Raw genomic sequence first — 24,745 nt, 5'->3', positions numbered from 1 at the left:
AGCGCACATACATTACTTCAAACTGTGCCCAAACACGATACAACACGAACAAAACGTTTTAACCCTCGCGTGCGCAGGCTTTATATTGTTTGCGCAGGCTTAGCTTGCAGCTTCACTGCGGCTCGTCGGAGCCAACTTGGAGAGACTGGCGCCAATATTCGAGAAGAACGAGCCGATCGAGTACTTTGAGAACTGCGACATACGCAATGATGCACTGCCCAAGTAGTCTCCATTCTTGTCCGTACCAGTCCAGCCTACGTAGATTGTGAGATCGCATTGCGCTGTTGTGTTTGCGCTAGTGGCATTGCTACCAGCGCTGCTGCTGTCTCCGACATCAACTGTTGAGTTGGAGGACGCCAGACAACTATCGGCGGGGGTGTAGCACGTTTTGCCTTGGCCACTGAGCCGCCCCGTTGCCGATTCCTCTGGCTTCGAGTACAGGTTATAGTCACACATTTCCGCTGTACAGAAGTAGCACCCCTCATCCCAGCTCACACCTTGCACGGCGCCCTTCTTCACGGAGATGATGGCGGTCATGTACGGAGAGATGCGGCCTGTCGAGGCCGAGGAGTAGAGCTTGTAGTTGGTGCGATACTTGAGACTCGAGACGGTGAGGAAAGCTCCCGAGGGGTTTGCACCGATACGGGTATCATTCCAGGCTGCACAGTACGGTTGCGGGATAAGCGCGAGTTAGAGATCTTGTGCACAGATCGGCTGCCGATTTCAGTCAAAACTAGGTTATACTCACAGTCGCTGACGCGTAGCACGGTGAATTTGTCGGCAACAGGTGTGAACAGCGTTCGATACTCATTGTTCACGTTGACACAGACGTACGTGGTATCGCCTTTCACGACGAGCGGCACTGGGTCTGACGGGGAGCAAATGCTCGATACGTTGGTCTGGATGGCTAGCACAGGTGTACTCATTATTGCCGCCCAAGCGAGCAGCAGCCACACTCGCTGGATCACCACGCGATTCTGCTGCATACGGCCTACGTCGCAGCTTGCACTTGTACTTCTTCAGCAGGAACGCCAAGTGCCTGAAGGGTTTTCCTTACCGACCTTTCTCGCCGTTATTGACACACTTGCTCCAAATAGTAAAGCAACGAAACCACCGGGCGTTCTGCCATTGCACTGCTTCATGATCGTTCGGAACGGCGTTGAACGTCACGTTCCCCCTTTGTGCATTGGCCGATCAGCTCATCGCTCATCGCTCCCGCCACGCTGCACGTGTCACTGCTCGACACCACCATGGTTGGAGACCAAGCACCAAGGGCATGGGCCCGCGTGTGAAGACATCGCTATCCTGAGCGCGTGCCCAGCTGCCGCGCACACTCGAAGCAGTGAAAACGAAAGTCGCGGTGCTTTCGGACGACCACAGCAGAAACGGACCGCGTGTACATGTACCGCAAACGCGCAGAAGTTGCCGCCACCACTTCCCTGATCACGTACTTCGAAGTAAATGGTTGGCGCCGTACCATATCATCGTTCGCGCAGCATGCAACTCGTGCAGCAGTCTCTGTTTGGAGTCTGTCTGGAGTCTGGAGCTTCTCGTCTTCGTGACCACCAGGCTCCTCTGAGTCGGAAGAGGTTGTAATAAAAAACACTTATGGAGTTTAAAACAACATATAGCGATTGCTGCACCAAGCCTTGGCAAGCTTGCAAGATGGGAGATCAGAGTGCTTGGGGTTGGAGGTCCAGCCTGAGGGCGCGCAATCCTCTGTAAAGTTGCCGCAGCGAGGGCGACAACGCTGAGAAAGGCACCTGTGTGACGTGTGATTCACACTGTGAAGGATTTTGTTGGATAAAGCGCCAGAGGTCCTGGATGCCGGGTCGGGTGTCTCCCGCGGGCTCGGACTCGACACTGGGGGCGAGGTGCGCGCGTTTCCAGCTCATTCACCTTTTGTCCGTGGACGTCGCACTCAAGGAACTCGAGTTATCCGTCCAGACAGCTTTTAGAATGAGCGCCTTCTTCCCCGTCATCTCGGCCCTGAATCCGGCTGCCATGCCGAAGCAAATGCCAGCCACCTCTTCGGCGCGTCCTTCTGTGCTTGCCACCTCGACTGCCAAGTGGGACGCTCGCCTCTCACATGACCCCGTTCACGACAACGCGTTCTACGGCAAGTGTATGGTCGGCGGCATCTTGTCCTGCGGCATTACGCACACGGGTATCACTCCTCTGGATGTGGTCAAGTGCAACATGCAGGTAAACCCGGCCAAGTACAAGAGCTTGCTGTCCGGTTTGAAGACCATCGCCTCGGAGGAGGGCATCGGTGCACTCTACAAGGGCTGGGCCCCCACGGCGTTCGGTTACTCGATGCAGGGTATGTGCAAGTTCGGCTTCTACGATGTGTTCAAGGACATGTACTCGACGATGGCCGGCGAGGAGAACGCTTACAAGTACCGTGGCGCGATCTACCTGGCCGGCTCGGCCTCGGCTGAGTTCTTCGCTGACATTCTGCTTTGCCCCATGGAGATGGTGAAGGTGAAGGTGCAGACCTCGCCTGCTGGCACGTTCCCTACTAAGCTGTCTCCGGCCATCGCGGCCATGAAGGCGAACCCGGAGAACCGCTTCCCGTTCGGCTCGCTGGTGCCCCTGTGGTCGCGCCAGATTCCGTACACGATGGCCAAGTTCTTCTTCTTCGAGAAGGTGGTGGAAGCTTTCTACACGCACGTGTTCACGGAGCCCAAGGACTCGTACCCCAAAAGTACGCAGCTCGGCGTCACCTTCGCCTCGGGTTACCTGGCTGGAATCATTTGCGCCATTGTGTCGCACCCCGCCGACTCCGTTGTATCGCTCATGGGCAAGCCTGCAAACAAGGGCAAGGGTTTCGGTCAAATTGTTAGCGAGACCGGTCTGTTCAACTTGGCCACCAAGGGTCTTGGCACGCGTATCATTATGATCGGTACGCTGACGGGTGCGCAGTGGTGGATCTACGACACGTTCAAGACGGCTATGGGCATGGGCACGTCCGGCGGCGCCGTAAAGAAACACTAAATCTCAAGTCTACGCCGCGCTTGCTCTTGCTATAAAGATAGATGGACACTCGCTAGACGAAGTGGACACTTTCGCATGGTTTTGTGCCACTTTAAAAAACACAGTGTTTTATACTTCACTAAACGTTGTTTGAAACTCCCGTCTCCTCAGCCTCAGATCTCACGACCGCCTCCCGATTTTGCGTCATTCGCCATCCACCCGTCGACCTCCCAGCCGCCTCTTCACCATGAGTGCCTTCTTCCCCGTCATCTCGTCCCTCAACCCGGCCGTGCCGTCGGTCGCCGCCCCCAAGGCCCGCCCGGCCTCGGTCCTGGCCACCTCGGCCGCCAAGTGGGATGCTCGCCTCTCGCACGACCCGATCCACGACAACGCCTACTACGGCAAGTGCATGATCGGCGGCATCCTGTCCTGCGGCCTCACCCACACGGGCATCACCCCGCTTGATGTGGTCAAGTGCAACATGCAGGTGAACCCGGCCAAGTACAGCGGTCTGATGCCTGGCATCAAGACCATCGCCTCGGAGGAGGGCGCCAGCGCTCTGTTCAAGGGCTGGGCCCCCACGGCCATCGGCTATTCGATGCAGGGCATGTGCAAGTTCGGCTTCTACGAGTTCTTCAAGGACACGTACTCGACGATGGCCGGCGAGGAGAACGCTTACAAGTACCGTGGCGCGATCTACCTGGCCGGCTCGGCCTCGGCTGAGTTCTTCGCCGACATGGCTCTCTGCCCCATGGAGATGGTGAAGGTGAAGGTGCAGACCTCGCCTGCTGGCACGTTCCCCGTAGAGTTCGGCGCCGCTGTTGCCGCCATGAAGGCCAACTCGGCTGAGACGCGCTTCCCGTTCGGCTCGCTGGTGCCCCTGTGGTCGCGCCAGATTCCGTACACGATGGCCAAGTTCTTCTTCTTCGAGAAGGTGGTGGAGGCTTTCTACACGCACGTGTTCACGGAGCCTAAGAGCTCGTACCCGAAGAGCACCCAGCTCGGCGTCACCTTCGCCTCGGGTTACCTGGCTGGTGTCATCTGCGCCATTGTGTCGCACCCCGCTGACTCGGTTGTGTCGCTCATGGGCAAGGCCGAAAACAAGGGCAAGGGATTCGGCCAGATCGCCAGCGAGACCGGTCTGTTCAACCTGGCCACCAAGGGTCTTGGCACGCGTATCCTTATGATCGGTACGCTGACGGGTGCGCAGTGGTGGATCTACGACACGTTCAAGACGGCTATGGGCATGGGCACGTCTGGTGGTGCCGCCCCCAAGAAGAACTAAGTATGCTTCTTGTCAGTCTGAAGACTTCGGTGACTGAGTTACTATTTTACTCGAGGCTTCGCTGTAACTGAGCTCAGCTCAGCTCAGCTGCAGGAGGACCAACAATATGCGCGCCCGACGGTGCTAAGAGAAGCCCGGCGGTCGGAGGAGAATGTAATTAGTCCCGCACACGCTTTAGAATGTGCTTGCGTAAGGTGATGCATTGGAGACACGTAGGCACGAATTTAGCTACTGTATCTGCAACGAAGAAATCTTGCAACTCGTATTGTCTATCTCCTAGCTCCAAACGTCAAACATAGTGCCCAAGCACTTCTCAATTAACATTGCTAGCAAGAAACGCAAGAGGTGTAAGTGCATTATTGGTCGAGTTTTTAAGACCACGTCTGCAAACGCCGCACCATACGCCCGCGACAGCCGAGAAGCCGTTGCTTACAAAATAAAGCATCGCATACGAATGCGCCAACGCGGTCGACTCCATGTGCACTGGACCTACGAGAAGAAGAGCGTGTGCATGGCCATGACAACGAGCGCGCCGGCCACGTATTGACTCTTGCGCTCTCCGATGCGCGACGCCTTCCAGCAGAGGCCGCCGAGCCCTTCGTGCTTGCCCGGCAGCTGTCCGCGGTCGAAGAGCGTGGGAAACTTCATCTTGATGTAGGTGCAGGTGCAGATGAAGAGCAAGATGACCGTGAGCAACCCCTGGAGGCTGAAGAGCGCCGACTACAAAGAAGAGAACAGAGACACGCGTGTCAATCGTCTTCGGTTACGGGCCATCGGACTCGGTTCTGATCCAACGCAGCGCAGCGCGCGCGCGGCATTTGCTTGCTCGTCTTACCATGTTCACTCAATCGCGGTGGAATGCGTATGGTCCGTCAAAGCTGATAGATCGGATTCGGGAGGGGAAGGCGCAAAAAAGCCGCACGAGTGTACCGTAGCCGGCCAGTTTTAATCCTCGGACCACCAAAACGGTGTGTGGACCACGTAGGAGAGATGACCTCACCACATATTGTGCCGTCCAAACAACATATCAGGAGGGGCGACGTGTTTATATCCAAAACCCCCGAGGTTTTTCGTGAGAGGTTAAACTGGCCGCGGCTTGGCCGTCGATGTGCGGCTGGGGGGGACTCGCTCCAGCCGCCTCACACGCACACAGACACGGAAGCTCCCGAGCGACCTGCGAGCTAGATGATGAACCGCGCCAAGCTGCTGCAACGCGCCGCCAAGGTCCGTAGCCAATGCCACCTACCTATCCTGCGTGCTAGATGCGGCGTTGCCGGCTGCCGTTGCTGTCGGCACCATCGTCACTAGCACCAAGCAGGCGGGCTGGACCACCAAAATGATGGCCCAGATATCTAACTCCGACACTTGTCTCTACGCTTGGATTTGTGCTGTACAGGTGGGCGCCGGCGCTCTTTTGGGCGGCTCGGTGCTGACGGGTGTCACGGCCTTCAGTAGCGATCAGATCGAGGCGCTGAACTACGGCTTCGACCACCAGGGCCCGCTGTCCTCGTTCGACTACGCTAGTGTGCGTCGTGGATACCAGGTGTACCGTGAGGTGTGCGCGTCGTGCCACAGCCTGGACCGCATCTGCTTCCGCAACCTGGTGGGCGTAACCCACACGGAGGCCGAGCTCAAGGAGATTGCGGCTGACATTGACGTCGTTGACGGCCCCAACGACGAGGGCGAGATGTTCGAGCGCCCCGGCAAGCTGTCGGACCCGCTTCCCCGACCGTACCCGAACGATGAGGCCGCTGCCGCCGCCAACAACGGCGCTATCCCGCCTGATCTTTCGCTGATGGCCAAGTCTCGCCACGCCGGCGCCGACTACTTGTTTGCCCTGTTGACGGGCTACGTGGACCCTCCTGAGGGCATGGAGCTGCTGCCGGGTCTGTACTACAACCCGTACTTTGGCGGTGGCGCCATTGCTATGGAACGCCAGCTGCAGGACGGCCAGGTTGATTACGAGGACGGCACGCCGTGCACGACCTCGCAGATGGCCAAGGACGTGTCGGTCTTCCTCGCGTGGGCCGCCGAGCCTGAGCACGACGTGCGGAAGAAGCAGGGCATGCAGACGGCCATCGCTCTTCTGGGGCTGTGCGCACTGACGGGCTACTACAAGCGCCTGAAATGGGCGCCTCTCAAGACCCGTAAAATCACCTACACCAAGTAAGGCTCGACGCACTAACCGACGCACGTTGCTCGAAGGGTTGGTTGACGCGATGGAGAGGTAGATCAGGGCAGGCGTCAGGGACTTTACTGCTTCGGATTGTAGCTCGCCCCAGACGAAGGAGCGGTTGAAAAGCCTCTCGTGCCTCGTGCTCTTTTCCCTCTGAGCAGATCCAGACAGGGAAGCGCGCACGATGCATGGAGTGACCGACCGTCGAGACAGTAAATAAAGGAGCGAGTGGCGTGTGTGGTCCATTCAGACGGGGAGTGAGCAGCAGGACTTGAAAAACTTGAAAAAAAATACACACAGAAACGAACGTTGGCGAGTGTGGACAGCATGCCAAGGTCCGCACCACCAGCATGTGTCTTTTTATTGGCGCCATTTGATGTGCTCCACACATAATTCAGATGCTTTCGAATGGCTGGTGGCCTCGCTTCGGCTTTGTGTCTGTTCGCCGCCGTGTCAATTGGTCCGTCGCTGGATAATCGCCACCCGCTCCTGCAAGACAGAGACAGAATGGTCAAGACTTCCAAGGTCATCCGTGTGGGCCAAGACGCGCCGCACCAGGTACGGAGCTCGCCTTCCATCGTGCTGTGCCACAAGCCTGACCGTGTGTGTGTTTGTCGACGAGCAGCCCGATGTGGAGAGCGAGAGCAGCTACAGCTTCGTGGAACAGTCCAAGCGCCAGGTGAAGGTCAAAATCCAGAGCCTTACGGACGACGAGATCGTGTTCGACCTCATCGGTGTGGATGCCGCCATCGCCAACGCGCTACGCCGCATCCTGCTAGCCGAGGTGCCCACTATGGCCATCGAACACGTGTACATTTGGAACAACTCGTCCATCATCCAGGACGAAGTGCTGGCTCACCGTTTGGGCCTCGTTCCGCTGAAGGTGGACCCACGCGAGTTCCAGGCTTTCCCGGACAACGAGGAGGCCGAGGCTACCGACGAAAACACCATCGTCTTCAAGCTTGACGTTACCTGCAAGTACGACCCCGAACACCCCAAAGACCCGACCAAGGCGATTCACTCTTCTGGTACGTCCCATATATTCAGCAGCTTTAGCGAACGAGTCGATCATTTTGCTGACGCTTGCTGCTTGCCGTCTTCCCTGTAATCGGTTCTGTCATATGCAGTATACTCGCGTGATCTCGAATGGGTGCCGCAGGGCAACCAGGAGGAGCGTTTTGGCTCGATTCGCCCGGTGCACGAAGATATTCTGATCGCGAAGCTGCGACCTGGTCAGAGCATTGCGCTGGAGGCACACTGCCGCAAGGGCTTGGGCAAGGACCACGCTAAGTTCTCCCCCGTGGCTACAGCATCGTACCGCTTGATGCCTAAGGTGGAGTTCACGGAAAAAGTGGAAGGCGCCGATGCCAAGCATCTCGTTGAGGATTGTCAGATGGGCCTGTTCGACATTGAAGATATTGGCGGCGTCCCTACAGCTGTGGTGAAGGACCAGCGTGCATGCACCATGTGCAGGAACTGCATCCGCGAGCCTGGTTGGAACGAGAAGATTCGTCTGGGACGTCAGAGCGACCACTTCATCTTTAGCGTCGAGTCTGTGGGCATGATGAAGGCCGAAGAGCTGCTGCCGGAGGCTCTTGGTGTGCTCGCTGAGAAGTGCAACATCGCATTAGAGTCGTTCACGCAGGTGGACGAGGACGAGGAAATGGCCGAGGAGGAAGAGGAGGAGGAAGAGCAAGAGGAGTAGACTGATAGAAGATTGCCTGGAGCCGAGAGCCTCCACGACTGAATATATGCATGCATACTACTACTCATTCAGAAGAGCTTCTTATCCGTCGTTGTTCAGCGTGCACCAGGTCTTTATTGCAGTGAAAAGCCTCTGCGATATTGCGCTTGCGTCGTCTTGTTCATCTATTCACCGTCGCTTCCTGTTTCGTAGCAGTCGCTTCTTGCTTCTGGTAGCTGCAGTCTATCGAGGCGTTCTCACTGTCAGGTGCCGTCTAGTTCTCTTGGTTGAGGAACACAGAGGCAGCGCGGATGCCCACGAAGACGAGCGCGACCTTGGACAGGTCCCAGGCCACAGCCTTCAGCTGCTTGGTGGCGTCCACCTGCGGTTTCTTCTTCTTGAGCATGAACATGTTGGCGGGCGCTAAAAACTGGAGACGCGTGCGGCTGCGGAGTATCGGCGGTGTGGGTCGAGATGACAGGCGGCGCTGAGTGCCACACCACATGTACACATATGACCTGCATTATTGCACTTCTCGACGACGATTTTCTGTGGCGAAAAGGGCGAAAGCTGTGATACGGCCGGTGGTGATTGTCTCCAACACGAGGTGGTCACAATGCGCGCTGACATGTATGCACAGCTCCACCTTGGCTCTTGTCTTCCACTCTCACATTCTCGTGGTGATGGATTTCGTGAGCATCCAGCCCGAGTGAGCTCGTAATGAAGATACGAAGCAATCCTGACAACGTTATAATTTAGAGCAGGTGCCGAAGGTTTGGACGGTTGACCATGATAAACGTCATGGCCTCATCTTGTCTTTTTCAGGAGAACAAGTACCGCAGCGATAACAACTGCCATAAATACTTTCGAAACCCCAAGAATTGAGCTGAGGGCCACCGTAAATATCGGAAGGGTGGCGCGCTAGAAGTTAGGCTGGTGAATGCTGAGGCTAGCTGCCCGCTTCGTTGAATCTGCGTGGGCTGGCGTGAACGTAGAGCACAAAAGATTCTTCTCGGCAAAACGACTATTGCAACTATACACACAGTTTCATTCGGGGAAAGCACTCATCGCGTTTATCCTGGCTACGTTCGTGGTTCGTACAAGCGTGATACACGTACGCGTTTTCATGGTGGTGCTCCACTGTGTATGACAGCAGCTGCAGCATTCCGTAGAACATAATACTACGCATTGTACTAGCAAGCTCAGGTTCTGATATGTCTCGCAAATACGAGAAGTACTCCCGGTTTGACAGATGGTAAACAGCTCCCATATAGATCGCTGCTTACACAAATCCCATACCGTGGATGCTAATTAATAAATGACCCGGAGCAGCACAAAACGCAAGATCGTCCCTGGTGTGAGATGGGATTGTCGACTTCGCACGACCAGAAGTAGTACATGTACAAATGATAGTAGTTGCAGAGAACCATAGACCAATACGCTGCAAATTGTTTTGGCGAGGTCGGTCTCAGATACCTCGTTGAGGTACGATGTCGCCATATACAGAACTGAAGGCGCAGCAGGAGCTAGCAACCAGATAAAGATTATGGTTGTGACCCGTGACAATTTACGGCTAGGAACCATTACTTCCATGTACTCAATGAGCAGTAGAAACTCAACTCGCCGTAGACTCGACATGCTTCGCATACAAACGGCTGTCTTTCTACGAGAGAAAGCTGCTCAATCAGCAGTGTACTACATTTTATCACCACTTGGTCTGCGATAAAACGGCGGCAGGCAAGGCTTAGGACTGCGGTCTGCTGACGGCGGTACAGGCGGATCGGTGTGCTCTTCTTTATTCGCACCACATTTCTACCATTGCGTTGCCCCACTTGATCGTCGCTGTGTTCCGAAAGGAGACTATCCGGGCGATGATGGTAATGAGGGTGACAGTGTGCTTGTGTAGTCTCAGTGCCCATTTTGATGCCCAGACCATTGATATGTAGCATCGCGCTCCGCAACCCGTTTAGCGCGGTACAACCCCCCATGAAATCGACAACTATGAGTGCAATCGTCACACTGATTGACGTCGCATTCAGGATACGAATACTTAAATTAAGTAAGCTTAGTGCATTGAACCTCGACGTTGAAAGCAATGAAGACTGGCGTGTTGTATGATATACAGTAGAATCAGTTTTCCAGCGCCAAGTTTAGCAAGAATTGTGCACTAGCGTACTTTTGGGAAGAAGGCTTAGTAAAACAACGGATATAGTACAACAAGACTCGAGATTGCATAAATGAAGATAACGTTAGCGTGGAGTTTCAGTCGTTGACGCACCAAAAGCACACTCCCTCGGCATGCAGGCACCATGCACGCCCACAATCCTGCTACGATTAACGAGATCCACACCATATTGAGTAGGAGAATGGAACTGGAAGTCCACACAGCAACGCCACTGCGAAATACCATGTTCATCTATACTGCCGAAATGCCAAGTACGAAGTAGAGTCGAACATGTCGCTCGGGAATTGCCGCAATGCAGGGATGGCGAATACTTGCATATACAGTTCGCACGCGGCGTCGGGCACCTATGCGATGGCAAGTCAGGGAAGAGGAGCTCTTTCGACTACAAGGGCGTCAAACACAGCGGATGAAATGCCTGGATTCTGTTGCTCGAAGAAGTGATACAGCATCTGCAGTCGCTGCAGCAAGTACGCTCTTTCTGCTCGACGTGCAGAGTATACCATCCTCGTCGAACGCACGCCACAGGAGGCACCACAGGAGGCGCTGAAACATCGCGCCGTTAGCGATACACGAATGACCTCAGGTTTGACGTTCACCCGGATGCCTACTTTTAGCTTCACTGCGCCCATGAACGGAGGATCTCGCGTAATTCGCCGTTGCAGAAATGACTCTGTACCTCAGCGTGACGCAGCATTGGCGGCTACGCTATTACCGTGAATCGAGATGTGAATGCCTATCGCAATATCCTCCGCCCGAACGCTGTAGGAACGAAGAGCACGAATACTGTTGGCATTTAAGAGCACAGTTCCACAGTGCCAGTCACCGCTGGAAATACCAGCGGCGCAATCGACTTCAAGTGCCCCTCTGTTCAAACAGCAAAAATGGTTTCAGCATATACTGTGCGTCGTTCTGGATACATGCAAGTGCAAGGGTACACTTCCACGCCGTCGCCTTCTGCACAATCCAATCGCAGCCGAACAAGACGAAAGCGAAGCAGGCGGCCAGCATGGGACCTCAGACGACGTGGACGTCGCTCCTGTTGCTCGTCACTCTGCAAGTCGCTTTGGTGAGTGCGCAGACGTGTGACACCCAGAGCTCGACGCTGTCGTCGTCTTGCGGCGGTGTGTGCGACTCGTACGAGCCCTGCCTCACATACAACGTGTCAGACAGCGCGTCCTGCAACAGCTGCGTGGCCGACGCGACGGGCAACTGCAACTACGTGTGCTACAACATCTATCGAGAGGAACCCACAGATCAGTCGCTCTTCGTCTTCTTCATCACGTACGGCGCGTACCAGAGCGAAGAGGAGCTGGCCGCCAGAGCCGAGGATTCCACGTACGACGCCACTTTACAGAGCCTCCCGGACAACACGAGCACGTATGCCTGGGCCAGCAACAACATCATCACGCGCATCGATGCGCTTGACTTGCCCTCCGCCACAAAATCGGTGTAGGTTCAATGGAGAGTAGATATAGTTGTGCTGCTCGGGACTAACGTTCGATTTGCAACGATTGGGAACTGTAGGGTGCTGGCAGGAGGCACCAACTTCGACTCTACGTTGAAGTCCAAGGTGGTGAGCTTGGACCTTGCAGATGACTTGCTGACCTCCCAGACACAAGTGGTGCAGGTTTGGCTTCTGTGTATTAACCTAAAAGGACAGGTTGGTACTGTTCGAGACCTTCTTCCGTTCTCGATCACCTACCTGAACCTTGCGAATACGCTGCTGCACGAGTTCCCCACTGAGCTGCTGTCATTACCTTCGATATCCTCACTGTACGTGTGTAGAAGTTGCTGTTTACTTTGCATTTCGTGCAAACGTGTCAAGCTAACAAATTGCATCTTTGCATATTAATGGCAGGTATCTCAACATGAACTATATCACAGCCGTGAACTCTTCGATCAGCTCTTCTAAGATCATTAATCTGTGCGGAGTCCCCCCCCCCCTGCTTTATCTGGCTGAGCTAATCTGTCGTTGTCTATTGCAATGCATTGTCCAGTGGGCTGTCGGTAAATAGCATGACATCCTTCGAAGGAGATTTTCCCAGCCTGGTTGTTCTGTAAGTACCTGCATCCTGACAGTTATTTTTCGCGGGGTCGATCTAACACGCATAAGCACCTCTTACTGATTGCACCATGAACAACATACACTTAGTGAGCTCGATAAGAACAGCTTCACGGAGATCCCTGCCGTCATTTTTACGATGACATCGTTGACGTCCCTGTATCTAGCAGGGAACCCCCTGAAGACCCCAACGCTTACAGCCGACCAAGTCAACTTTCTTATGGGGCTCACAGATTTTGACCTGACCGCAGCCGATTTTCAGGAGGCCTTCAGCTGCGGTACGTCTGCGCAGCGCACCGTGCATGGACTGACGGTCTGCGTCAGTGATCTCATGGTGAGCTCGAAATCGGGAAGTTCCGGGTCAAGCAACAACGGTTCAGGGTCCAACTCGAGCTCCAATACGGTGATTATTGTGGTGGTCGCTGTTGGCGGTGCTGTAGTACTCGCAATTATCGGCTCTATCGTGTATTGCCGGAAAGCCCGTTCCACGAATAAACTCGAAGCACTGGTCATGACGGATCCTACCGTGCGCATCACCCGCGATAATTACGACAATATGTCAATTTGGCGGGATCCGGAGCTGCTGTCTCTGCAGGTGAACGTTGAGGATATCCAGGATGTACGGTTGATTGGGAGCGGCGCATTTGGAGTTGTTTGGCTGGTTCGATATCGCAACGCTCAGCTTATTGCATCGAAACGGTTACGCGAGGATATGACAACGCGTGAACGTGTACATGATTTTGTGGCCGAGATCAAGATGGTTTCACGGTTTGACCACCCAAATATTGTTAAATTTGTCGGGGCAGCGTGGAGTATTCAGTCTGATCTTCAGGCGCTCTTCGAATATATGGAGAACGGCGACCTGCGTACGTATCTGTCAGCATCCTACCTGCCTCGCTACTGGACGTCAACGAAGTTCCAGTTGGCGATTGATACGGTCGAGGCGCTGGTTTACGTGCATTCGTTTGATCCTCCATTGGTTCATCGCGATCTGAAGTCACGCAACGTGTTGATTTCGGCGGACATACACGCGAAGCTGACAGACTTTGGTACGACACGTTACCGATCGAAGGATGGTACAATGACAGTAGGCGTTGGTACTGGGCGATGGGTCGCGCCGGAGATAATTTCAGGAAGCACCGAGTACGATCAAAGTGCTGATATTTTCTCCTTTGGAGTGTTGCTAACTGAGATCGATACCCATGACCTTCCGTACAACAATGCTGTGGGTCCCAGTGGCAACAAATTGGAAGAGGTGGCAGTGCTTCAAATGGTGGCGAATGGTCAGCTTCGTCCAACGATCAGTGCATCGTGTCCATCCACCGTGCGTGACCTCGCAAATTTGTGTATGTCCCAAGATTCACGCGACCGTCCTGTAGCTGCGGAGATCGCGTACGTACTGCGCACGGTACAGAAGGAGATGAATCACGCGTAATGTATCACACTCAGTGTTTGTGTAGTTGTTCGGTTATCATAACAAGCACATTGTACTAAGTTCATTGTTTTGCAGAGCTGAGGAAATATAGCTCAGTTATTGGAATCTCGTTAGCTGGGTTAATGCACATCACTCTCTTCGTTTCACTCGTGGGATAAATAAACATATCAATTTAACCCCTCCAGCCCGGCGTACTGCATAATGCGGTTTAAATATTTTTCTTAAACTGCATTATGCTACATAAGGCCCTTTTTGACTTGAAGTTTGTATTTAGCGTATTTTCCCTTTCCGGTGGGTATACAAACATTAACCCCCCAGGACTCAAGGTTGTATATTACAACGTCGCTGGTTGCACCTTTTCATAACATGTTGTTAAAGACAACATGCCTTTTCGCACTATTTCTGCAGTTTTGCACAGGGCTAGGCTGAAAAATGCCATAAAAAGTGAAGGGGATGAGCACAACCGGTTTGAAAAGGTGCAGTGATTTCCCGCCCAGATGCGAATTGGTGGTTGACGATGTCGTCAAGGGAAATTCCAAGTCATTCGCGAAAACGACTGAGAACGAGCAATGACAAGACGTGAAACGCGCAGCGAAGCCGAAGCGTTCCTGGCGCGATTGGAAGGGCGCTCCGTGGGGGAGCGCCAGCGACTCACCGCTGAGCATCGTAGCTACCTCGCTGGCGAGAGAGCAAACGACGCAGAGTTCGGGGCGGACGAACCACGTGCCCCAACACGTTCAGGGCCTGCTGGTGTGGCCCGAGCTGCTCCATCCGCGCGGCGGCCGCCGATGGGCAAGACGGCTGCGTATCTTGCAGCACTGCAGAAGCGGAAGGAGGAGGTGGAGGCGGAGGAACCCAGCGAGCAGTCTCAAGGCGGAAAAGGAGGCCGGGCGAAAGGTAAGCGCCCGGACTCAACGAAGCGCAAGAAAGCGGCGGGACCGAAGAAGCTAACGGCGAGGGAAGAGAAGGCGGCGCAAGAGGCCGTGGCGGTTTCGCGTGCTGCCGCCCAGGCTTCCAAGAAGTCACTGGAGCGGAAGAAGGAGCGACTGAGGTTGGAGAAGGAGGAGAAGCGGGGTGCTGACGCGCGTGCTGCTGCACTTGCCCGACTGGAGAAGAAGAAAGAGAAGGCTGCGACGGATAAGGCGACGAAGAAGGGCAAGAGGAGCAAGAAGACGGCCGCGTCGTCTACGCAAGAAACGGAAGACAAGTCCGCACGAAGCCGCTGTCGATGCAGACGACGAGAGTGAGGTTTCGTCACCTCGAATGCCGTACGTACTTGTGTGCTTCATGAAATGGTGTTGATTTACTGACGCTATTACCTATATTCGCAAGGTCTAAGTCAGATGAGGAAGTGCCTTCGGTGCCGGCGCAAGCACCCGTAGGACCGGTGCCGTCGCCGCAGACGCGGACCACGTCGAGGTACGGTAGCCTTGTACATGCTGTCTTATACAACATGCTAATTCTATCACATGTTGTATGTCAAACACATGTGCACATGTAGGGATCCTGTGGTGGCAGGACCTGCGAGTGAATTGTCAGAAGTACCAGTGGTGACCGCGGTGCCGGTTGCAGCGCCAATGGATGCTTCGCCGACGCTCGAAGTGACAGCGCAGACGCGAAACACTGCGAGGTACTGTATATGTTTTTTTTACATGTCGTACCATACACCATGTTATGGCTGACACACGTTGTATATTTGGTCCATGTGTGTTACAGAGCGCTAGACCTTGACGAGCCTGATTCAGCTAGTCCTGGAGACCTCACGGATGTCTCGGCGAGATTGTCTTGCGCTGTGGATGCGTCCGTTGGTATGGACTCAGACGTCGAAGGTGAAAGCTCTGACTCAGAGAGCTGGTACTTCACCCACGACTTCAACGACATTGCTGCCGTGGAAGAAGAAGACGATGATCTGGAAGAAGTCGAGGAGGAGGAGGAGGAGGAAGGTGACAGTGACACGCTGGAGGAAAGCGGACGGGACGGAGTAGCAATCATGGCTCGGCGCAGGAAGAACGAGGCCAAGCGCTTGGCCAGGAAACATTTGAAGGAGGCGGTGGAGAAGTTGCCCCGGGACTGGGGCAAGACGACGTCAAATTGGGATCTTCTCACTGCTGCGGAACAAGCAGTGCTGGCGCAGGATACCAACGCTTTGAAGGAGATGCGCGTGACCGGCTGGAATCTCGGTACGCGCTAATATTTGCATGTATGATATACAACATGTGATACTGACACTCATGTTGTATATTACAACTTCAGATCCCGAAATGTTTCCGGATGATACCGAGTATCCAGGAATCTACGATGGCGAGTACGGACCCACTGCTGAGGTGCTTGAGCGTGCCACCTCGCCTTTGGATTTGTTGTTCTTCTTTATGCCTAGGAGCTTGTGGACTCATATTGCGAAGGAGAGCAACCGGTATTACGATCAGCACCTGAACGAGCGCGTCGACGAGATGCACCGGAAGCAGAGAGAGCAGGACAAGGACGTGACACGCGACGAGGTTTTGGAGAAGGAGATCAAGCAACACAAGCCGATCAAGGGCCACGAGATTATGAGGTGTATTGGTTTGCTGACTGCACGCATGCTGTGCCCTCATTCCAAACGTCTGTCGGATCATTGGTGTAATGGGTCTGCTTAGACCCACTACTTAAGCTTACACGTGTGCGCACGTGTAGGAGGAAGCGTAGGAGTAATTTACTTAAGTTCAGTATACTTGTATCCACAAGTATACTTAAACCTAGATAAATGAACCAAACGGAAGCTTTGGTGGTAAATGAGAACTGTATTGATTGTAAATGGGGTTTCCTCCTAAAACTGATATTTCTAATGAGAGGTTCTGCCATTGGATGGCTGGCAGAACCCCTATCTATTGAATGACTCTCATTGGTAGAAAGGTGTTACTTTCTACCAGTCATATGCCTTTTGCTATGAATGTGGACCACCCTGTGGTGGTCACCTGAATGTATGCCTTAGTGCATGTTGCACTAAGGTAGGAGGTGAACCGAATGTGTAGCCCCGCTACACCATCCCCCCGTTAGGATTTGACGTGCCGGTCTCGACACGTCAATCCGTATTTTCTTCGGGAGAACACGTGCTCATTCCCAATGAGCACGCCAACGACGTCTTCGTCCAAGACGCCGGCCGCTTCGGCAACAGCAAGTGCTGTCGTCGCCTCCAAGGCGACGACGGCCGCTGCCTCAGCCACGACCGCTACTGGCATCGCCTCGACGGCGATGCCGACAAGCGCGGCAACAGAGAGTCGCCTCTCTGTTGCTAGATACCACTCAAGATGGCATGAGAAACATGCCATCCGAAACAAGACAGGCAAGATCATTGCTGTCGAAACCGGAGTGGGTATCTACTCTCCGGGTGGAGAGGGAGTTCCCCTCGACTACGGAAGTGAAGTCGAGGAGGGGGAACTCGAAGGAGACAAGGACACCTTGTCTCCGGGCAACACTGACCCCAATGTGGGTCTACGTCGTCCACGCGAGGACGACTCGAACGCTTCGAGCTCGAAGCGTTCGCGCAGCGGCAGTGGAACACCGCTCGCTGCCGCTGGAGCCTTGTCGACTCCGCGGGATGGAGATGACTCCACTCCATCCGCTGCTGTTGCGGCCTCGCGCACTGAACCAGTGCGCGAGCCGTGGATGCCGTCTCAGTCTGAGATCGGCAGCCGATTCGGTGCGACCGCGCCACCGAATCTATACGCGCTGTATTCGTGCAACGCCATCGTTGACGATGACGTCGCGAAGCGAGTACACTTTGATCCGTTAACGAATCAAAGGCGCGACTACTACATCGGGCTCTTCCATGAGCTCCGATGGTTTGCCAGCAAGAAGACTTCTCGCAGAAGCAAAGTGCCCGAGTGGCAGGCACTTTGTCAAAGTTGGAGTGCCTTTGTTGAAAACTTCAACAAGAACCCCGCTGGCTATCGCGACCGGATTAGCCAGGCGCGGGAGCGCTACGAGAAGTTCTCGAAGCGTGGTAAACTTGAACGACTGCACCATGGTGCAGTCGGTATTGGACTTCCTTGCGCAGTGCCTTATGACACTGCTTGTGAGTATTGCTACCCTGGAGCAGTACGCATCACCGAGCGGGACGTCAACGGGTACACGTCCATGTGTGTACCTGACGACCTCAAGACCCTGCGCGCCAGTTTTCAGGCGCAGGCGTCTTCTAGTGCTGCGGATAATCGCAGCACTTATCCGAGTGCTGTAGGCGACTACAGCGCTCGCCCAAGTTTTACGCCCTTCGGCGGAGGTGGCGGTGGCGGCCTTCGTACGCCGTCACCATTTCCGGAATGTCCTCCATCAGGACATTCCGTGATTCCCACGTATCGTGTTGGGGAGGAAATCCTCTCCAACGAAAACGAAAATGAACCGGACCTTGGGTCTGGTTCCGATGACCAACAATTCGCTGGACGATCCAGCGAGTTGCCCCGCGTGCGTCTCGCAACGGGGGTGGGGGGGGGGCGGGTAGACGCCCCGGGTTTGGTCAACCAAACCTTGAGTCTCGCTTGGAGGCTGTTGAGCGTCTCCAAGCGTCGCAGTTCGCTGCTCTGCGTCAGGAGCTGAGCTTGTTAAAGGCTCAGCTCGCGGAGGTTGCGCAGACGACCTCGAACGTAAAGGTCGAGGTCGGGACGAGACTCTCTGGCGTCTCGAAGCGCGTCGCCGCGCTCGAGAGCGCTTTGGCGAGTCACCAGACGTAGGTGACTCGTGCTGCACGTACGGCTTCAGTCGCCCAACGTAAAACGTTGGGTGCAAGCGCATGCTGGACGGTATGTCCAGTGTGTACGCGTTGCCATGCTTCGCCAACACGGTGAATGGCCCAATGAAGCGCGGAGCAAGCTTGCTTGCTCCGAAATCGGAAACTGCATGTTTAGCTAGGTTCTGAGTAGCTAACAGAACTAATGAACCAACTTTTGTAATGGGCCCCTCCCATTTACATATGTAGGTAGATCTATATAGGTAGATCTACAAAGTAGAGACAAAGGCACGCGGCTAGCGTGTGCCTCGTTGTCATCCTGCGATTGGTTGAAAGTGGGGAGCCAGACCCATTTTCGACCAATCAGGTGTCAACCTGCATTTGAGTGGTTCACATGGATCCGAGGGCCACCCGCCCCGGTCCCAATAATAAACCAGAGTTGATTTTACCCTAGACTAAACACTTGGTCTCAGTATACCTGAGCTTATTGGACGCTTCCTCACCGCTACGTGTAAGCTAGTGACGGGCACTCACCTGGCCCGTTACACCTGGTAGCACTTTGTAGTCCTTCCCATGACCAAGTTCGAGATGAGTGAAGACCAGCCCGCCGGACCTCCAGTGATGACCCTGGAACACGCGGCCTTCCCCCATCTCACGTCTATCGAGTGGCAAGCGTTGCACCGCCTCGCGGCGGTGTCCGGAGAAACCGTCGTCACGTCGCTGCTGAGCTCAGCGACCCCCGACCAACAGCGCCAAGCCATCCAAGAGTTCATGGACCGCGAGCTCGCCGAAGCAAAACGGCGAGTATCAACTCCCTCGCATGCGTCCAGGAACAATGCCGTCAAGATGGAGACATCCTCCTATTCTGGCGAGGGTCCTGATCGCCTACCTCTGAATCGCTGGTTCAGAGAGATCGACATCGCGATCGCCTCGAGGCTAATCGAGGCGCCATCAGCCAAGGTGAACTTCCTGCTATCCCGTTTATCCGGAAAGGCCAAAGAATGGGCTCTCGGCAAACTTGTCGTCGACCAGTACGCGTTCCCGACTCTGGAGGCACTCCAGAGCGACCTGCGTCTCGCCTTCGAACCACCGCAAGATGAGTCGCGCGTTCGAGCTACATTCTTCGCCCTAAAGCAAGGCAAGATGGCCATGCGCGACTACGTCCAGAGAACGCGACACCTTGCATCGTGTATCGTCACGAAGCCGATCGACATGGCTTCCCAAGTCCATGTCTTTGTGTTTGGTATGTGTGAAGGTATGACGCGGTACTGTCTCACGCGCGCCGAGCCTGCCACGTTGGAAGAAGCCTTCGCTCTCGCGCTACGCGAGGACTACCTGGTGACGTCGTCATACGCCAAGACGATGCCTGCACAAACTCGGGTGTCGGTACCCGAGCCAATGGAGATCGATGCGATCGAGGCTTCGCAGAACCGACGGTGGTCGTCTTCTGGGAGAGGCCGCGGTGGTCAGAATGACCTCTCGCTGAATTGTTTCCGCTGCGGAAAGCCTGGTCATCGCGCGGCGGTGTGCCGCGCGCCAGCTCCGATCCTCGCCCACATGAAGCACGTCACGCCCGACGAGAGGATTCCGGCCGCACAGCCAAAAAACGGCCGGGGCCAGTAGGTGCGGGGCGACCTACTGGCTGGAACGGAGGTCCGGGTCCCCCGGCGGCAGCCCGACCTCCTAGCCCCCCTGTGCTCTATGCACACTTTAATGCCACCACTGCTAGTGGCGACTCGAGGCTGATTATTGTCAGCCTTTATGTCGCCGGTGCCCGACGACCACTCCGCGCACTCCTGGATTCAGGAGCGACGAACAATTTCTTCCGCGCTTCATGCCTGTCGATCCTACCCGCGGGTGTTCCCGTGCGTGATGTGCCTGGTGATGTCGTTGTCAAGCTTGCGGATGGAAAGCCGTTCCGTGTCGCGCGACGAGAAGTCTCGTTGCCGTATACGTTCGACGGCTTCCGCAGCAATGACAACTTCATTGTGCTTGAGATGAACTACGCGTTTGACTGTATCCTGGGTATACCATGGCTGTCCCGGTATCAGCCCCAGATCGACTGGTTAGCCCGGTCAGTCAAACGGCGACGCGACTTCGATGTGAGCGAAGTCTTCACGCACCTCTTGGTGGCACCAAGAGACTGGCCCCATGTCACAGTCGTGGACGGGACGTCCACGACGCACGTTGTGCGCAGAGCGAGCGATGGCCCTCTCTGCACGACTTGCGCAGTACTGCTGACTGATGACGACAGCGTCGAACACCCGTCCGGTTACGGGCGCGCGAGGCGAGCGGTTGAGCATCCGCGGCTCCCGCGGACGAGGAACAAGGCGGCGGAGCGCATGGCGCTCCCAGCGACAAGCCCGACGGTCGAGCAGGGGCTCCCGCGTGTTTACGAGACGGTCGAGCAGGGGCTCCCGTATGATGATGAAGCGGTCGAGCAGGGGCTCCCGCATGCCAACGAGGCGGTCGAGCAGGGGCTCCCGCATGCCACCAAGACGGTCGAGCAGGGGCTCCCGCATGCCATCAAGACGGTCGAGCAGGGGCTCCCGTATGATTTCGAGACGGTCGAGCAGGGGCTCCCGTATGACTTTGAGGCGGTCGAGCAGGGGCTCCCGTATGACTTTGAGGCGGTCGAGCAGGGGCTCCCGTATGACTTTGAGGCGGTCGAGCAGGGGCTCCCGCATGACTTCGAGGCGGTCGAGCAGGGGCTCCCGTATGACGATACCGCGGTCGAGCAGGAGCTGCTCCCGCGTATGAGCGGCGCGGTCGAGCATGGCCTCTCGCGCCTAGAGGAGGGTGAAGTATCGTCCGGCGACAGCGAAACATCGGTCTTGAGCAGGGGCTCGAGACGCACGAAGACATCCCGACGGTCGCGGAGACGTTTGAAGCCGCGCCGCAGTCCAGTGGAACTCACGACGCCACCAATCGAGTCGGTCTGTGCAGTCGAATATGTGGGAGGTGTTCCCAACCACGCTCGAATGATCAAGGTCGCGAGTCCACCTCGCGACGCCAAGTCCATCACGGACCTGCCAGGTCTCTCCTGGAAGAGCTTCCTCCGGGATCTCAAGGCTGGTGACATCGAGCAAGTGTGCCTGATCACCGATGCCAACCCAGTGTCTGACGAGACGAACGCAATTGCCCATGATGACACGTCGTCGCGCCCGAAAAGCGCTGAACCAAAGTCAGCGCGCGAGGAGCGCTTCGCTGCGCAGTCGTGGGAATCGCTGAAGGCGTCCGGCAATCCGGTCTACGAGACAGCTCGCGAGTTCGCCGACGTCTTCCCAGACAAGATCCCTGCGGAGCTGCCAGCGGATCGCGGAGTGCGCCACGAGATTGACCTCGTGCCTGGATCGAAGTACTGCGTGACGCGGCAGTGGCCACTGCCGCGCGATCAAGTCAAGGCCATCGACGACTTCTTCGAAGGCCGCCGCCAAGCCGGTCACGTCCGTGAGAGCATCTCGCCTCACTCGAGCCCGACCTTCTGCGTGAAGAAGGCTACTGGCGGGTGGCGCATCGTACACGCCTTTAACCAGTTGAACGATGCCACCATCCCGGCGCAGACGCCGATCCCGTGGAAGGACATGGTACTGGACTCCATGTCGGGCAGCGTCATTTACAGTGCCATCGACTTGACCGATGGCTTCTATCAGATCCTCATGAGAGAGAGCGATGTACCTCTCACGGCAGTCAGTACGCCCAGCGGTATGCTCTGGGAGTGGCTCGTGATGCCCCAAGGTCTGAAGAACGCACCAGCCACATTTAATCGCATGGTGTCCCATGTGCTACGCCCGCTTCGTGACTTCGCTCCGAGTTACTTCGATGACATTTTTGTGCACAGTCACGCTGAAGAGGGTCTCAGCGCGATCGACGTGCATCTGCGGCACTTGAGGCAGGTCTTTCAAGTGATGAGAGAGAACAAGCTCTACGCGAATCTCAAGAAGTGTGTCTTCTGCGCGCCGGAAATTCCGGTGCTTGGGTGCTACGTGAGCAAAAACGGAGTCCGTGCTGACCCGGAAAAAGTGTCGTCTATTTGCTCGTGGCCACCACCATCAAACCCCACTGAGCTGCGTCAGTGGTTGGGCCTCGCTAACTACTTGCACAAGTATACGAAGGGATATGCCGGCTTGATACAGCCACTGTCGTCGCTGTTGAAGAAAGACGCCACGTGGTCGTGGCGCCCCGAGCATCAAGTAGCCTTCGACTCGGTGAAGAAGAGCTTGGCCTCGGCGCCAATACTGATGCTCCCAGATGACGCGAAACCGTTTCACGTCGTCTGCGACGCTAGCGACTTTGCTATCGGGTGCGCGCTCATGCAGTTTGACAACGAAGGCCGCGAACGAGTCGTGAGCTATCAATCACGACAGATGAAGCCGGCCGAACGCAACTATCCCGTCCACGACAAGGAACTTCTTGCGATGCGATACGCTCTGATCAAATTCAGAGTGTACCTGCTCGGAGAACAGACGTTCGCGGTGTACACGGATCACGCATCGCTGCGCACAGCGATGAAGTCTCCACATCTGTCTCAACGCATGGCACGATGGCTGTCGTTCTTCGCTGAGTACAACTTCGTCGTGCACTACAAGCCCGGCAAGAACAATATCCTCGCCGATGCTCTGTCTCGGCGTCCAGACTATGATCCACGAGCGACGCGGGGTCGTCAAGTGATTGACGAAGACGAGGATGACGAAGATCACTGCGCGATGTGCTTGACATCAGGTGTCAACCTGATGAACGTGACCCCAGAAATGTCGCTACGCGAAGAAATCGCCGTTGCGTACAACGACGACGCGGTATATGCCGCCATCCTCGCACATCTTTCCCCCCCCAGTGATAAAACACTCCGCGCGCTGCCGAATAACACGCGCAATCAGATTAACCGATATCAACTCGACGGCGATCTGCTGACGTACAGCATCGATCGATTCGATGCTCCCCGCATCGCCATCCCGAACGACGATGATCTGCGCGCTCGGATCATCCACGAGTTCCACGACAGCCCTGTCGGTGGTCACTTGGGCCGCGAAAAGACGTTCGCGGCAGTATCCCGCGACTTCTACTGGCCCCACATGTACAAATGGGTGCGCAAGTGGGTCCGTACTTGTGAGATTTGCCAGCGCGTGAAGCCGTCAAAGTCGTCGCAGGCTCCCCTGCGACCCCTGCCGATTGCAACTGAGGCGTGGCGCTCAGTGTCGATGGACTTCATCTTCGGGCTTCCACCCGATGCCGAAGGTCGGACTGGCGTCTTGGTGTTTGTGGATAGGTTCAGCAAGATGGTGCATCTCATTCCGGTGTCCGACACGATCACCGCGGCTGAGTCCGCGGTGCATTTCGTTGACGCGGTCTTTCGACACCACGGCTTACCTGAATCGATCGTCTCTGACCGCGATCCGCGGTTCACGTCGGCATTCTGGTCGAGTCTCTTCCAACTTCTGGGAACGAAGCTGCTCATGTCAACGGCGGCGCATCCGGAGACGGATGGTCAAACGGAGCGGGTCAACCGAGTCCTCGAAGATGTCCTTCGAAGTTACGCGACTTCGTTCACTAGTTGGAGCTCCTTTTTGCCGCTTGCCGAGTTTGCGCTAAACAACGCGGAACACGCATCGACGGGTCTGACCCCTTTTTTTGTAAATAACGCGCGGCACCCGCGCGTTCCCGCTCTGCTCGCCGTGGGCCACCCCACGATGCCTCGTGGCTCCACTCTGGGTGGGGAAGGAAATGATGGTGCTGGTAGTACGAACACAGACACACCGATACCGATACCGGTATTACCAGTGGTGAGCACGGATGGCACACCACCACCACCAGCTCCCTTGTCGAGTGCAGCCCACCAGTCCGTGACGCTGAATGCAGTCACCCGCGCGAAGTCGAGACGGACCCTTGCGACGCCGAACAACGCGGTGTCTTCACTGACAGATTGGACTGCGCGCACGTTAATCAACCCTGGCCCGGCTACCGATCCCGTCGCAGCTAACTACGCGCCGAAGCCTCCGGCGCGTCCAGTCGATGATGCGGCCGTCTCTGAGTTCGTGCTGCAGCGACAATCGGTCACCCGATTTGTACGAGATGCACTGCAAGAAGCAGTGGATAAGCAGAAGAAGAACGCCGACAAGCGTGGGCGCAAGAACGTGGCTACATTTACGACAGGAGATCGTGTGCTCCTGTCGACAGACGGCATACGCTCTTCGGCCGTAACGAATCTTGGCGCGAGCAAACTCGCGCCGCGCTTTATTGGTC

At 55.7% G+C, this 24,745-nt stretch overlaps 8 protein-coding genes across 8 annotated transcripts; 5 read left to right on the top strand and 3 right to left on the bottom strand.

The window, feature by feature from the left end:
- Positions 1 to 99: 99 nt before the first annotated feature.
- Positions 100 to 986, bottom strand: KRP23_10043 (uncharacterized protein; the record flags this gene model as incomplete). Its single annotated transcript, XM_067895677.1, has 2 exons — positions 100 to 659; positions 749 to 986. The coding sequence occupies 2 exons, from the start codon at positions 984 to 986 to the stop codon at positions 100 to 102; spliced, it is 798 nt and encodes a 265-aa protein (XP_067741872.1).
- Positions 987 to 1,824: 838 nt separating this feature from the next.
- KRP23_10042 (Mitochondrial phosphate carrier protein 3, mitochondrial) lies at positions 1,825 to 2,997 on the top strand (the record flags this gene model as incomplete). The annotated part of the gene is made up of 1 exon (XM_067895676.1): positions 1,825 to 2,997. One exon carries the CDS (start codon positions 1,825 to 1,827, stop codon positions 2,995 to 2,997), a length of 1,173 nt encoding a protein of 390 aa, XP_067741871.1.
- Positions 2,998 to 3,223: 226 nt separating this feature from the next.
- KRP23_10041 (Mitochondrial phosphate carrier protein 3, mitochondrial) lies at positions 3,224 to 4,261 on the top strand (the record flags this gene model as incomplete). The annotated part of the gene is made up of 1 exon (XM_067895675.1): positions 3,224 to 4,261. The coding sequence occupies one exon, from the start codon at positions 3,224 to 3,226 to the stop codon at positions 4,259 to 4,261; it is 1,038 nt and encodes a 345-aa protein (XP_067741870.1).
- A 489-nt stretch (positions 4,262 to 4,750) lies between these two features.
- KRP23_10040 (Protein kish-A) lies at positions 4,751 to 5,099 on the bottom strand (the record flags this gene model as incomplete). Its single annotated transcript, XM_067895674.1, has 2 exons — positions 4,751 to 4,981; positions 5,097 to 5,099. The coding sequence occupies 2 exons, from the start codon at positions 5,097 to 5,099 to the stop codon at positions 4,751 to 4,753; spliced, it is 234 nt and encodes a 77-aa protein (XP_067741869.1).
- A 347-nt stretch (positions 5,100 to 5,446) lies between these two features.
- KRP23_10039 (Cytochrome c1, heme protein, mitochondrial) lies at positions 5,447 to 6,431 on the top strand (the record flags this gene model as incomplete). The annotated part of the gene is made up of 2 exons (XM_067895673.1): positions 5,447 to 5,485; positions 5,658 to 6,431. 2 exons carry the CDS (start codon positions 5,447 to 5,449, stop codon positions 6,429 to 6,431), a joined length of 813 nt encoding a protein of 270 aa, XP_067741868.1.
- Positions 6,432 to 6,944: 513 nt separating this feature from the next.
- On the top strand, positions 6,945 to 8,142 carry KRP23_10038 (DNA-directed RNA polymerases I and III subunit RPAC1; the record flags this gene model as incomplete). Its single annotated transcript, XM_067895672.1, has 3 exons — positions 6,945 to 6,995; positions 7,063 to 7,465; positions 7,565 to 8,142. The coding sequence occupies 3 exons, from the start codon at positions 6,945 to 6,947 to the stop codon at positions 8,140 to 8,142; spliced, it is 1,032 nt and encodes a 343-aa protein (XP_067741867.1).
- A 253-nt stretch (positions 8,143 to 8,395) lies between these two features.
- On the bottom strand, positions 8,396 to 9,621 carry KRP23_10037 (uncharacterized protein; the record flags this gene model as incomplete). Its single annotated transcript, XM_067895671.1, has 2 exons — positions 8,396 to 8,608; positions 9,598 to 9,621. 2 exons carry the CDS (start codon positions 9,619 to 9,621, stop codon positions 8,396 to 8,398), a joined length of 237 nt encoding a protein of 78 aa, XP_067741866.1.
- A 1,691-nt stretch (positions 9,622 to 11,312) lies between these two features.
- On the top strand, positions 11,313 to 13,803 carry KRP23_10036 (uncharacterized protein; the record flags this gene model as incomplete). Its single annotated transcript, XM_067895670.1, has 6 exons — positions 11,313 to 11,755; positions 11,831 to 12,079; positions 12,165 to 12,230; positions 12,304 to 12,363; positions 12,459 to 12,702; positions 13,657 to 13,803. 6 exons carry the CDS (start codon positions 11,313 to 11,315, stop codon positions 13,801 to 13,803), a joined length of 1,209 nt encoding a protein of 402 aa, XP_067741865.1.
- Positions 13,804 to 24,745: the final 10,942 nt, after the last annotated feature.

Source organism: Phytophthora ramorum (assembly GCF_020800215.1).
Source record: "Phytophthora ramorum isolate Pr-102 chromosome Unknown Phyram_PR-102_s0009, whole genome shotgun sequence".
Classification (NCBI taxonomy): domain Eukaryota; phylum Oomycota; class Peronosporomycetes; order Peronosporales; family Peronosporaceae; genus Phytophthora; species Phytophthora ramorum.
Note: the sequence above shows the minus strand (reverse complement) of the source record. Positions and strands in the feature narration are given on the sequence as shown.